Here is a 13,940-nt window from a genome sequence, read left to right as displayed (position 1 = left end):
ACATCATGCCAAACATTACTACTACTAAAAAGAAAAGTAGCAGTTGCTCTTGGTAGAGGCATTCTGTCTCAGTTTAGAAACAAAGAGAAGAGCCTTAGAACCTGAAACATTCTGAACTCATTATTCTCTCGATGATTCTTCTGCTCTTCCATTTATGCATTAGACTCGGCCTCTTTCTCTCTGTACTGAGAGATGCCTTCCAGGATCCAGCAAGAAAGTGAAGGAGGGAGAGCCCCCTTGCTGCTACGATTGCATCCCATGTCCAGAGGGGAAGATTGCAAACCAGGATGGTAAGGGAAAGAATTTGATTTAATGGGTCCATTTGCCTGAAAGATGTCAGGATGGCTGAGGTTAAGTTTCAAAAGAAGACATAAGTTATTGTATGTGTGTCCCTGCCTCTTGGTGGTCATTGCCCTTCAGATATTGGTGGTAGGAGCAGTAGTAACAATAATTTATATTCAGTCTATCTGACTGGGTTGCCCCAGCCATGCTGGAAAGCTTCCAACAAATTAAAACCTCAATGACAGTAAAACTTCAAACATTTAAGGCTTCCCTAAATGGGGCTGCCTTCAGGTGTCTTCTAAAAATCAGATTGTTGTTTATTTCCTTGACATCTGATGGGCGGACATTCTCAGGGTGGGCGCCACTACAAAGGAGCCCCTGTGCCCGGTTCCCTGTAACCTCACATCTCGCAATGGGAGAACTGACAAAAGGCCATCAGAGCTTAATCTCAGTGTACAGGCTGAACGATGTGGGTATACAGGGTCAAAATTTAGAGAGAGAGTTGAAATATGTTAATCAAATGAGAATAACAATGCATTGAGAGTAGCTAGGTGGTATGTGGTTCAAATCATATCCAGAGTGGTCCTTGTCACTCCTTCCGACTTACATAAGCTGCACTCAAGCTGGTGTGATGATACATTCAAATATCATGAGGAGGAATGGCCCTCCCTGGGTTGATTATAGGATGACATCGCTCTGAACCACATGACAAAGTACTGGAAATATGTTTTATTTTGAGCTGAGCTCTTTTCTTCTCAGACAGAATGTAAGCATTTCAGCAAGCTGGCGTTAAATGAGCTAATGACCATATCGTTATTTTTTCCAGATATGAATGACTGTTATAAATGCCCAGACAATGACTATCCAAGCAAGAACCGGAATGCATGTCTACCCAAGGATATAAGCTTCTTGTCTTATGAAGAACCTTTGGGCATCAGTTTGGCCTCTTTCTCTTTTTTCCTTTTCTTGATCACTGCTCTGGTACTAGGTATATTTATGAAACACCACAACACACCCATTGTCATTGCAAACAACCGAAACCTCACCTACACTCTTCATTGGCCGACCTGAGAAGGTCACATGTCTCCTCTGGCAACCAGCTTTTGGCATCATCTTCTCAACTGCTGTTTCTTGTGTCCTGTCAAAAACCTTCATGGTAGTTTTGGCCTTCATGGCTACAAAACCAGAATCCAGGATGAGGAAATGGGTGGGCAAAGGACTAGGCCACTCCATTCTCCTTTTCTGCTCCATAGTTCAAGCAGGGATATGTACTGTGTGGCTGGCAACCTCACCCCCATACCCAGATGTGGACATGTACTCAATGACAGAAGAAATTATACTAGAATGTAATGAAGGGTCTGTAACAATGTTTTACTGTGTCCTCATCTACATGAGCTCCCTGGCAACTTTAAGTTTTGCTGTGGCTTTCCTTGCCAGGAAGTTACCAGACAGTTTCAACGAAGCCAAGTTTATCACTTTCAGCATGTTGGTCTTCTGCAGTATTTGGCTGTCCTTTATTCCTTCCTACCTGAGCACCAAGGGAAAATACATGGTAGCTGTGGAGATCTTCTCCATCTTAGCCTTCGGTGGTGGGTTGCTGGGTTGCATCTTTCCCCCCAAATGTTATATAATTATTCTGAGGTCTGAGCTGAACAATAGAGAAAAACTAATAAGGAAGAAAATTTAAAAAAAATACTAAACCTGCCCTTTGCTGTCTTTCGTGCTTTTCTGTTTGTACAGTAGAATATTTGGAAATATAAGTTCAGCTGCTGCCTTTTATAATTTTTTCTAGAGTCCAAATTCCCATAGTTGAAATTTCATTTGTAAAATTGACTTAACTACTTTGAAGAAAACAACCATACGTTTACACATACATTATTCTCTTGTAGCATGTGCTGACAAGAAGACTCAAAGCAATTCTTGTCAAAATATATGCAAGGAAATCTTTATCTGTCCTTAATTCTGAATGATCAGGAAGAATGGCAGGTGAAGATGATCGACTATATCGGACTGGCAGAAATGACTGGCAGAATCCGAGACCAGGAAAAAGAGTCCGAGACCAGGAAAAAGATTGGAAGAAATTTAAGGACTATTTGCAGAAATATTGCAAAATTAATGAATGTTAGATTGATGTTGGACAGAAATTAATTGGTTTCCAGCTGTAATGTGAAGATCGAGTAATAAGTTAAAATAAGTCATAATAAGTTATAATAAGGATTTGTTGAGTTAAGAATTTGAATTGGAATACAAAAGGGGGAGGTGAGGGGAGGTCTGGGAAATAAGATAATGGAGAAAGTAATGAAAATTATATTTCTTATTTATTTTGCTTTTTTGTATTTTTGTTACTTTTTGTGCATATTTGTTTTAGCTTTTTTGTTTGTGTTTTGTATTAATTTGGAAAAACTTAATGAATATTTTATTAAAAAAATAATCTGAATGATCAAAGTTGTCTTACAGCTTTCAACCTAATAGGATCTGTGAAACTTTACAATTGTGGCCATGGAATATACGAGTACTCATTTATGGATTATTGTTTTGTACTGCTAACAGTCATATTTCACCATCAACCTTTCCATACCCAAGAACGTATAAATGGAAGATGATCCTCTTGAAGCAGACCAATGGCCCATCTGGTCCAGCAGCCTGTACTCTCACTGACCAACCAGATGCCTGTGGGAAACCTTCAAGCCGTACCCAACTGAAAATGCACTCTCCCCAATGTACTGTGAGATAACATATGCCCCATTGAATTGGGTTCCCCTCCCCCCAAAGATTTTTTTCTGAATCATGCCTCGTTGGAGAAATTCAGAGTCCTAGATAAGAAAATGTAAATGAATTCTGCCCTCTGGTCCTTGGAAAAGTCCTCGCTGCGCAACACATTTGCAGATGGAGAGCCACAATTGAAAAGTTTTATTTCACCAACACATGTGATGCATCAGAACACTCTATACTTAATACATATACATATCATATATGTGATAAGTATATTGTTGGATCTTTCACTGACTGTTGGCACCCTTCATCAAAGGTTTGATGAGCAGATAAAATTGATTAGATCTAACCATGATGAATGGAGAATGCAAGTAAACCATTAAACCTTAAAACATTTATTTCTGTTTGGACATCTGTGGACTATGCTTGTTAAGTATTGTCTGTAAGATTATGCCCTCCTTGTAGAAGGTCCAGGGTATGCAAGTGGAGACAGAAATGGAAGGAAGTAGAAATAATAATAATAATAATAATAATAATAATAATAATAATTTTATTATTTATAACCCACCCACCTGGCTTTCCCCGGCCACTTTGAGTGGCTTACAGCAGATATGAAAATTCCTTCCAGTAGCACCTTAAAGACCAACTAAGTTAGTTCTTGGTATGAGCTTTCGTGTGCATGCACACTTCTTCAGATACACACTAACTTAGTTGGTCTTTAAGGTGCTACTGGAAGAAATTTTTTTATTTTGTTTGGACTATGGCAGACCAACACGGCTACCTATCTGTAGCAGATATGAAAATACAGTAAAACATATTTCTTTTGTTGTTATCTGCTTTTAATCCCCCTAGAGTTTTGCTGGGAAGCCTATAGCCCTCCAGATAGTACTAGACTACAGCCCTCATCATTGCTGACCATTTTCCATACTGGCTGGGGTTGGTTGGTTTTGGAATCCATCAACATCTGGAGTGCCACACATCCCCAACCCTTGTCCTAGTGGAAGTGAAGCAGAATACATATTTAAAAAATAAAATGCAGAAGTTTGCAGAAGAAGCCAGAGATATCAGCATCACTGAATGAAGGTGAACACTGACTTAAAATTCACCCAAAAGGCTAGAAAGTCAGGCTCAGCAACTTTAGGAATCATGACCACCCTCAGCTGAACCTGGATGAACTTTGGGGTCTGAGAGATTTCAGGAATACTTTTTCTCCCTACGTTTCTAGCTCATGGAGGCTGACAGAATCAAGAGAGACTTTTCAAAAAGCTTTATAAAAGGAGTCATACAGGAGGGCATGGGGCACCAACTCAACCTCTTCAGAATCACAGGGGCATTGGCCCTTGAGGGTTTGAGCAAACATGCATTCCCAAGGCACAGGGGAAGGAGGCTGAGAGCCAGGGGAGACAACTGTAATCCCACAGAACAGCAATGAACAGCCATTCCAGACATGCCATAAGCTGGTGTGACTCCAGGTCCACTCAGCCAAATTCCAAGATGCTGACTACACCATGCTACATTTTGGAGTCTCCATTGGCTACAAGGTCTTCTATTATGAGCTTCTAACATCTAATTTCACCCATACACCATCGGTCTATTATCATCTAATGAAAGGGGGAATAAAATAACAGTTCTGAATATTTTCTTCAGCAATTTTCTTCTGCAATTCCACAGGGAATCTTGAGCATTGGATGAACAACTACAATCCTGCTTGGTTATTAACAGGGCTACAATTAATATGCTGCTCCTCAAAAATCCCTGTGTATTTTCTCTGGCACCTGGCAACATAACACAAAGGATACTACAACTTAACCAGAATTATTTAAATACTGTCTGGGATCAGCAAGTCTAATTTTGGATACTTCCGTATTGTGTACTCTCAGGAAATTAATCTACCATTTAAATGAGACAATTTTTATCTTGGAAAAACCAATTCTAGTATTGCCAGAAAAAAAACATAGTTTCTGCATAAAACAAATAGTTGCCTTTGTATTAAGGATGGTGTTTTTAGTGTTCTTGCTGCTTGAACTGATTTCTTACAATGTATGTGAGGCTCACATAGCAAAATGCAGGCTCCATGGTCAAAAACATCCACTGCACACATATCATCAGCCAGGAGAGTTCCTCATTGGTGGCATAGTTTTCCATGGTCGCTTCATCGCCACTCCAGCAACATTCACTGAGGAACCCCCACCAGCACTGCCTGAAGAGCTCATGTAAGAACTAAGGCACTCATTTTATTACATCAAAAGAATGATCAAACCTAGAGTTGCAGCCTCAGAATAATGAGTGAGGCAGCAAATGTTTACCCTTTTACCTGGGGGAATCCAGTTTAGATATGAATGGGACTTATGCTGGTGCAATAAAATGGAACAAATGTCTTGTGAATTAACAGAATATAGGAGAAATTCCCATTTCTGGATAGAGAAATGAATACTGAAATGTATGCATGTTTGTGTGTCTAGGAGAGGCCTTTTGAGCAGCCCATTTTGCTAGACTTTACCTAAACTACTAGAGTATTAGTAAGAATGTATTTTTAAAAACCTGTTCTGAAGCTGAATGTCCTTATGCTTTCATTTTCTGAACTTAGACTAAGCTTTGTTTCAGCACTGAAAGGTACTTATTATTAAGTATAGAATTCAGTGAATTCCAACGACCATCACTGACTCAAGAAAATGAAGTCACTGCAGGGAGAGACCAGAGAGACCAGAGACTTTGTAAGTGTCAGAAAAAGACCTCCGACATGTATGGGACAACATCCGATGAGCCCCACATTAGCAACCCCTGCTCTAGATACTACTAAGCTTAAAATATTTTAAAACTTGGACAAAAGTAAGAACATGAATTACAATAGGGACAAATACACAAAACTAAGATGAGTAAAACTTGGCTTGCCAGTAATACATGTGGAAAGGTTCAAGGGATCTGCATCAACAGAAGTATAGTGTCCTGATGAAAGGAAATAATAGTACTGCTCTATTCTGCCTTGGTCACCTGAAGTCTGTGTCCAGTTCTGATCACCACAATTTAAGAACAATATTGACAAGCTGGAACATGTGCAGAGGAGGGCAACAAAGATGGTCTGGAAACCAAGCCTTATGAGGAACGGATGAGGGGTTTGGTATGTTTATATAAGATGAGACTGAGGGGAGGAATGATAGCCATTTTCAAATAACTCAAGAGCTGTCACCAGGAAGATGGAAGATGCTTGTTTTCTCTTGCTTCAAATCAGGGTTTTCAAGTAACAAGAACGGAGATTTCAAATAAACATCAGAGAGAACCTTCTATTGATAAGAGCTATTCAATAGTGGATCAGACTGAGAGTTAACCCCACTGAACTCAATATGATTAACTACTCTGTTGATATGTAAAAGAATACGTCTTTTGAAGTTCCTGCTGATACAGTTTGCAACTCTCATTCTAGGGTGGTGCCTAAGCTTTACCAGCACATTGTGGCCTTGGCATTTGCAGTCAAGGAGATCAATGAAGACCCTCACATCCTACCCAATATCACCTTGGGCTTCCACTTATATGACAGCTATATCAGTGCAAGGAGCACATATCTCGCCACGCTGCTGCTTTTATCCATGGTGGAAAAAATTGTCCCTAACTATATATGTGATGTTGAAAATAATCTGGCAGGGGTCATTGGGGGACTGGATTCTGAAATCTCCTTTTATGTGGCAACTATTTTGGATATCTATAAGATTCCGCAGGTAGGACACCTACGTACAATACCTTTATTAGCTTGCATAGAGGAAGAGGCAGGTTCCTCAGCATCATTTCCGGGTGAAGATGAAATTGCAAGGAGAACCATGTACATCACCTTGAGATTCTCGGAAAATAAAGATGGTACATAATTGTAATATATATATTTTAAAAAAATAATATTTATTAAGAATTTAGAAATTACAGAATAAGAAAAATAAAAAATAAACAAATCAATATAATACAATACAAAAACAAAAACACTACATAAAACATTGAATAAATAAACAAACAAACAAAAATTAAAAACACTTCCAATATTTTCAATCTTAACTTTCATACACTTGTTTCATTGACTTCCTCACGCCTCCCTTTTTGTATTTCACTTCAATTAACTATTTCAGCAATTTCTTTCCATCTTCCTTTATTTTCTGTCCTGTAATTAATCTTAACATGTTCTGACCTTATTTTTTTTTCCATTAACAATCTATCTGTACCTAATTCCTTATAACATTTCTGCCAAAGCCATATAACTTCATTCCACCATTTTTCTAAAGCTCATTAATTTTACAATATTTCTGTATATAATCTTTAAATTTTTTCCAATCTTCTTCCCCCGACCATAATTGTAATATAAGCAAACCACAGACAGACAGACAGACAGACAGACAAACCTGAATAAAGGGGGAGGTTGCAATACACTGTGGGTTAAAGCACAGAGCCTAGGGCTTGCCAATCAGAAGGTCGTCGGTTTGAATCCCCCGATGGGGGAGCTCCCGTTGCTCGGTCCCAATTCCTGCCAACCTAGCAGTTCGAAAACACGTCAGAGTGCAAGTAGATAAATAGGTACCGCTACTGCGGGAAGGTAAATGGCGTTTCTGTGTGCTGCTCTGATTTGCCAGAAGTGGCTTAGTCATGCTGGCCACATGATCTGGAAGCTGTATGCCGGCTCCCTCGACCAATAGAGCGAGATGAGGGCTGCAACCCCAGAGTCATTCACGACTGGACCTAATGGTCAGGGGTCCCTTTAACTTTACTGCAATACCTGAAAAAAATGTGTAACTCTCCCGTCTTACACACAAATTTAGATCACTTACAGTATATAACAAATGCCACTGATGGGAGAGTGGGCTTCTCTCTCACCAGCAGTTTTTGGTTATGCATCATTTTCTGCTTAGTTAGGAGGGTGTCTAAATTGAACTGCTGAGTAAAGGGGCGGAATTGCTTACTGGATAAAAGAAATAAGATTTTAGGCGTCAGTGGAAAAATTAGTGAGGAGGGCATGTCAAATAAGCTGGGAAAAGGGGGAAATGCTTACAGCTACAAAAACCTTACAGGTAGGAGCCAGTACAATAACTATTCATCTTTAGCACACTGGACATAATTAAAGATACAGAGAAGTTATGGCAAACAGCAGATACCATCCAGTTCCGCAGGTGAACAGTAATAGTAGTTAGCAGCTGATTCACAAGTGAAATAAATGTTCATAAATAAAGTCTGAGAAGAATCAGCACAGTTTTGCTGTGTGATGGGGCATGTGCTTCATGAAGAAGAAAGACGAAGCTCCAGAGAAGAAATGTGCATCTAACCCAAGTTGCAATTCTGACAAAGCCAGATAATGTCCAGGAAATCTGCTGTTTAGGGCATGGTATGTTCCCCCATCCAGTTTTATGCATTGTACAAGACCCTGCGAAATTTTGCAATGACATAAAAAAACTTTTGTGTGTTTTTAAGTGAAGTAGACACAATGCCTTGCTCCAGACATCAAGTGTTAACAAGATTCATAAAGATAGTAAAAAACAGACACAGTGCCCCTCTCCATTCAGCAAAGCACAGGTTTCCAAACCACAAATGGGAGATGATCCCAGTTTTCAGCCCATCTGCATGTATGTCTTTTGTATAAATGAGAGAGATGCAGTAAACCCTGAAATGTTGACAAAGGGCATATTTGACTAACAGGCTTCACCACATAATGTAAATGAATACTGTGAATGGAATCTACTTTGTCTCTTCTCTTCCTCCACTTACTTTTTAGCTCATTTATGGCTCTGTTCCGGTGATGAATGATAAAAGCCCAGGGCTTCCCTTCTACCAGATGGCAGCCTCAGAAGCCCTTCAGTATGAGGGAATTCTCTCTTTGCTGCTGCATTTCAGATGGACGTGGATTGGAGTCATTGCAATGGACAATGACAATGGAGAAAGATTTCTGCAAACCATCTCTCCAATATTTACCAAGAGTGGTGTCTGCTTTGCATTCCTAGAAAGAATCCCCAGTTTAAGTTTTATTTCTGAAATAAATGACATGCTACAACAGGGGGCAAGTATAAATCATAAAATTTTTAGCAGCACAGCTAATATAATAGTTTCCTATGGAGAATCTTATTTCATGGCAATTTTGAGATGGCTTCCATACCTATCAGTACATGATGACATGACATACAATATAAACAGTAAAGTATGGATAATAACGGCCCAGGTTGAGGTCACTTCATTAGTCTTTCAAAGGAACTGGGATGCGGGAATATTCAATGGCGCTATATCCTTTGAAATTCACTTTAGAAACCCACCAGGATTTCATCAGTATGTTTTGCACAGAAACCCTTCCAGCACAGATGGGGACGGTTTTATCAGGGACTTCTGGCAACAGGCCTTTGAATGTGTATTTCCAGATATGACGGCAGACAAGGTGGAGGGGAATATTTGCACTGGAGAAGAGAAGCTGGAGAACCTTCCCGGATCATTTTTTGAAACGAGCATGACAGGCCACAGTTACAGCATCCATAGTGCTGTCTACGCCATGGCCCATGCTTTACATGCCATGTTCTCATCCAGACTCAGGCACAGAGAAATGGCATACAGAGGGAGAGGGAAGAATCCGAATCAACAGTTTTGGCAGGTAATAGGCTAAACTTCCTCAACTGGAAGTGGCCTGTTATTCCCCCACAAGGTATGGGTTTCCAAAATGTTGTCAACTTGCTCTTTCATCTCTGACAAGGAAAATCACTTCCATGGGAGAAGTATGGAGACCACTGGGATGCCACTGCATTCACAGATAAGAGGCAGTTGTAATGGTCAAGAGAGATGTTCAGCATTCTCTCTATCCCATATACACCAAATCCTCTCTCAGATCAGGTGATCACACACCACTCTGGTGTCTCCTGAGATGAACAGGGACAGAGGAAAAGAGGTGTGGGGTGGGGGAGATAAAGAAAGGTTGTTAAAACGGGGAAAGGGAGGGAGAGGGATGTGGGAGAGAGAAAATCGGTGGTCTCTCCATCCCTGAACCTGACTCCACTCACAGTTAACTGTATCACCACCCACTGCTTACTGTAGGTCCTGCCCACACGATAAAGATACCTTAGCCATGTATTAGAATTGCAGCCTTTTACAAACATGCTTTTTCTTTTTTCAATCAAGCTCCATCACTTTCTGAGAAGTATCTCATTTAACAATACGGCTGGAGATGTGGTCTTCATCAACCAGCATGGTGAGGTGGTATCTAGCTTAGATATTGTCAATTGGATTATATTCAACAACCAAAGTTTGCAAAGAGTGAGCGTTGGGAGAATAGATCCACAGGCTTCTCCAGACCAATCATTCATCCTTGATGAAGATGCCATAACATGGAACGTTTGGTTTAATCAGGTAGGGCCAAATTGTTAGATAATTCCAAGGAGATTCAGTCTTGCATAAGCGATGATCATTCACCTGCATGTCTACTCATTGTCTCTTAAAATACATGTCACTGTGTAGAATATGACCAAAGCATCCAAGTACCACATTAAGAGCCAAAAGCTTACTGCTAGAAGTCACTCAAGGAATAAAGGCAAATATTTTATTTTATTTTATTTTATTACATTTAGTAATATTTTTATAAATATTTCTTAACAATTATAAAATACTGATTTTTAACTGAAGAAAAGAGAATAAATAAGCCCCAAGATTTTGCCTTTCTTGCTAAATGTGGGGAACTGCTATGTAATCACAACAACTACACATCCCAGAACAATAGAGGGAGTATGACATCACTTCAACCATTACTACTACTAAAAAAATATAGCCATTCTAAATATTGCTGAAAGGCTGACTCAGCTTAGTAACATAGAGAGGGGCCCCGGAACATGAAGATTTCCAAACTCATTGTTCTCTTGCTGATCCTTCTGCTCTTTCATTTACGGAATAGACTCGGCCTCTTTCTCTCTGTACTGAGAGATGTCTTCCAGGATCCAGCAAGAAAGTGAAGGAGGGACAGCCACCTTGCTGCTACGATTGCATCCCATGTCCAGAGGGGAAGATTGCAAACCAGTATGGTAGGAGAAATAAATAGATTAAATAGATCCAGACTCTGTAGTTATCATTACTTTCACAGACAGAAAGTAAACATTTCACCAAATTCAAATGTATGACCTAATATATTTCTTTCCCCCCAGATATGAAAGACTGTAATAAATGCCCAGACAAAGACTATCCAAGCAAGAACCGGGATTCATGTCTACCCAAGGATATAAGTTTCATGTCTTATGAAGAACCTTTGGGCATTAGTTTGGCCTGTTTCTCTCTTTCCCTTTCCTTGATCACAGCTCTGGTACTAGGTATATTTATGAAGCACCACAACACACCCATTGTCATTGCAAACAACCGAAACCTCACCTACACTCTCCTCATCTCTCTCCTGCTCTGCTTCCTTTGTGCATTGCTCTTCATTGGCCAACCTGACAAGGTCACATGCCTCCTCCGGCAAACAGCTTTTGGCATCATCTTCTCAACCGCTGTTTCTTGTGTCCTGGCAAAAACCTTCATGGTAGTTTTGGCCTTCATGGCTACAAAACCAGAATCCAGGATGAGGAAATGGGTGGGGAAAGGACTAGGCCACTCCATTCTCCTTTCCTGCTCCATAGTTCAAGCAGGGATATGTACTGTGTGGCTGGCAACTTCACCCCCATACCCAGATGTGGACATGCATTCAATGACAGAAGAAATTATACTAGAATGTAATGAGGGGTCTGTAACAATGTTTTACTGTGTCCTCATCTACATGAGCTGCCTGGCAACTGTGAGTTTTGTTATGGCTTTCCTCGCCAGGAAGTTACCAGACAGTTTCAACGAAGCCAAGTTTATCACTTTCAGCATGTTGGTCTTCTGCAGTGTTTGGCTGTCCTTTATTCCTTCCTACCTGAGCACCAAGGGAAAATACATGGTAGCTGTGGAGATCTTCTCCATCTTAGCCTCCGGTGGTGGGTTGCTGGGCTGCATCTTTTCCCCAAAGTGTTATTTAATCATTCTGAGGCCTGAGCTGAACAATAGAGAACAGCTAGTAAGGAAGAAAAATTAAAGAAATGAGAAACCTGTCCTTTGCTGTCTTTTGTGCTTTTCTCTGTGTGTACAGTAGAATATTTGGAAATATAAGTTCAGCTGCTGCCTTTTATAATTTTTTCTAGAATCCAAATTCCCATAGTTGAAAATTCATTTGTAAAATTGACTTATCTGCTTTGAAGAAAACAACCATACGTTTACACATTAATTATTCTCTTGTAGCATGTGCTGACAAGAAGAACAATTCTTGTCAAAATATATGCAAGGAAATCTTTATCTGTCCTTAATTCTGAATGATCAAAGTTGTCTTACAGCTTTCAACATAATAGGATCTGTGAAACTGTACAATTGTTGCCATGGAATATACCAGTACTCATTTATGAATTATTGTTTTCACTGCTAACAGTCATATTTCACCATCAACCTATCCATACCCAAGATCGTAGAAATGGAAGATGATCCTCTTAAATCAGGCCAATGGCCCATCTGGTCCAGCAACTTGAACTCTCACTGACCAACCAGATGCCTGTGGGAAACTGTCAAGCCGCAAATGCACTGTCCCCACCATTGTTTCCTATGTCATTGAGTTCCATAGTTTATCAGTGTACTTTGAGATAACATACTCGCCATTGAATTGGGGCCCCCTCCCCACAAGATTTTTTCTGAATCATGTCTCCTTGGAGAAATTCAGAGTCCTAGACAAGAAAATGTAAATGAATTCTGCCCTCTGGTCCATGGAAAAGATGGCAGCAAAGGACCATGCAGACCTCACTGCGCAACGCATTTGACAGATGGGGAGCAACAATTGAAAAGTTTTATTTCACCAACATATGTGATGTATCAGAACACTCTATACTTAATACATATACATATCATATATGTGACAAGTATATTGTTGGATATTCCACTGACTGTTGACACCCTTCATCAAATGTTTGATGAACAGATAAAATTGATTAGACTTAACCATGATGAAATGGAGAATGCAAGTAAATCAGAGTAAGCCTCATTAAACCTTAAAACATTTATTTCTGTGTGGCCCTCTGTGGACTATGCTTGTTAAGGATTGTCTGTAAGATTATGCCCTCCTTGCAGAAGGTCCAGGGTATTCAAGCGGAGACAGGAATGGAAGGAAGTAGGACTAATAATAATGATAATGATAGTAATAAATTTGTTATTTATAACCCACTCATTTGGCTGTGTTCCCCATCCACTTTAACACAGTAAAACATATTATTTCTTTTCTTGTTATCCACTTGTCTGTAAGATTTGTCTGTAAGATTATGCCCTCCTTGCAGAAGGTCTAGGGCATTAAAGTGGAGTCAGGAATGGAAGGAAGTATGACTAATAATAATAATAATAATAATAATAATAATAATAATTTTATTATTTATAACCCACCCATCTGGCTGAGTTTCCCCCGCCACTTTCAGTGGCTTACAGCAGATATAAAAACACAGGCAGACATATTATTTCTTTTGTTGTTATCTGCTTTTAATCCTCTAAAAATTGGCTGGGAAGCCTATAACCCTCCAGATATTGCTAGACTTCAGCCCTCGTCATTGCTGACCATTTTCCATACTGGCTGGGGTTGGTTGGTTTTGGAATCCATCAACATCTGGAGTGCCACACATCCCCAACACTTGCCCTACTGGAAGTGAAGCAGAATGCATATTTTAAAAAAAGGAGTCATACAGGAGGACCTGGGGCACCATCTCAACCGCTCCAGAATCACAGGGGCATTGGCCCTTGAGGGTTTGAGCAAACATGCATTCCCAAGGCACAGGGGAAGGAGGCTGAGAGCCAGGGGACACAACTGTAATCCCACAGAACAGCAATGAGCAGCCATTGCAGACATGCCATATTGCTGGTGTGAATCCAGATCCACTCAGCCAAATTCCAAGATGCTGACTACACCATTCTTCATT

At 40.0% G+C, this 13,940-nt stretch overlaps 1 protein-coding gene across 1 annotated transcript; it reads left to right on the top strand.

Annotated features, from left to right (window-relative positions):
• Positions 1-272: 272 nt before the first annotated feature.
• Positions 273-12,082, top strand: LOC309326582 (vomeronasal type-2 receptor 26-like). The gene is made up of 5 exons (XM_081835432.1): positions 273-290; positions 8,735-9,595; positions 10,117-10,344; positions 10,883-11,009; positions 11,130-12,082. The coding sequence occupies exons 1-5, from the start codon at positions 288-290 to the stop codon at positions 12,029-12,031; spliced, it is 2,121 nt and encodes a 706-aa protein (XP_081691558.1). The 5' UTR covers positions 273-287; the 3' UTR covers positions 12,032-12,082.
• Positions 12,083-13,940: the final 1,858 nt, after the last annotated feature.

The sequence above is a fragment of the Podarcis erhardii genome, assembly GCF_964252035.2.
Source record: "Podarcis erhardii genome assembly, chromosome: 13".
Lineage (NCBI taxonomy): Eukaryota > Metazoa > Chordata > Lepidosauria > Squamata > Lacertidae > Podarcis > Podarcis erhardii.
The sequence above is the reverse complement of the archived record's forward strand: the minus strand, read 5'-3'. Positions and strand labels throughout refer to the sequence as shown.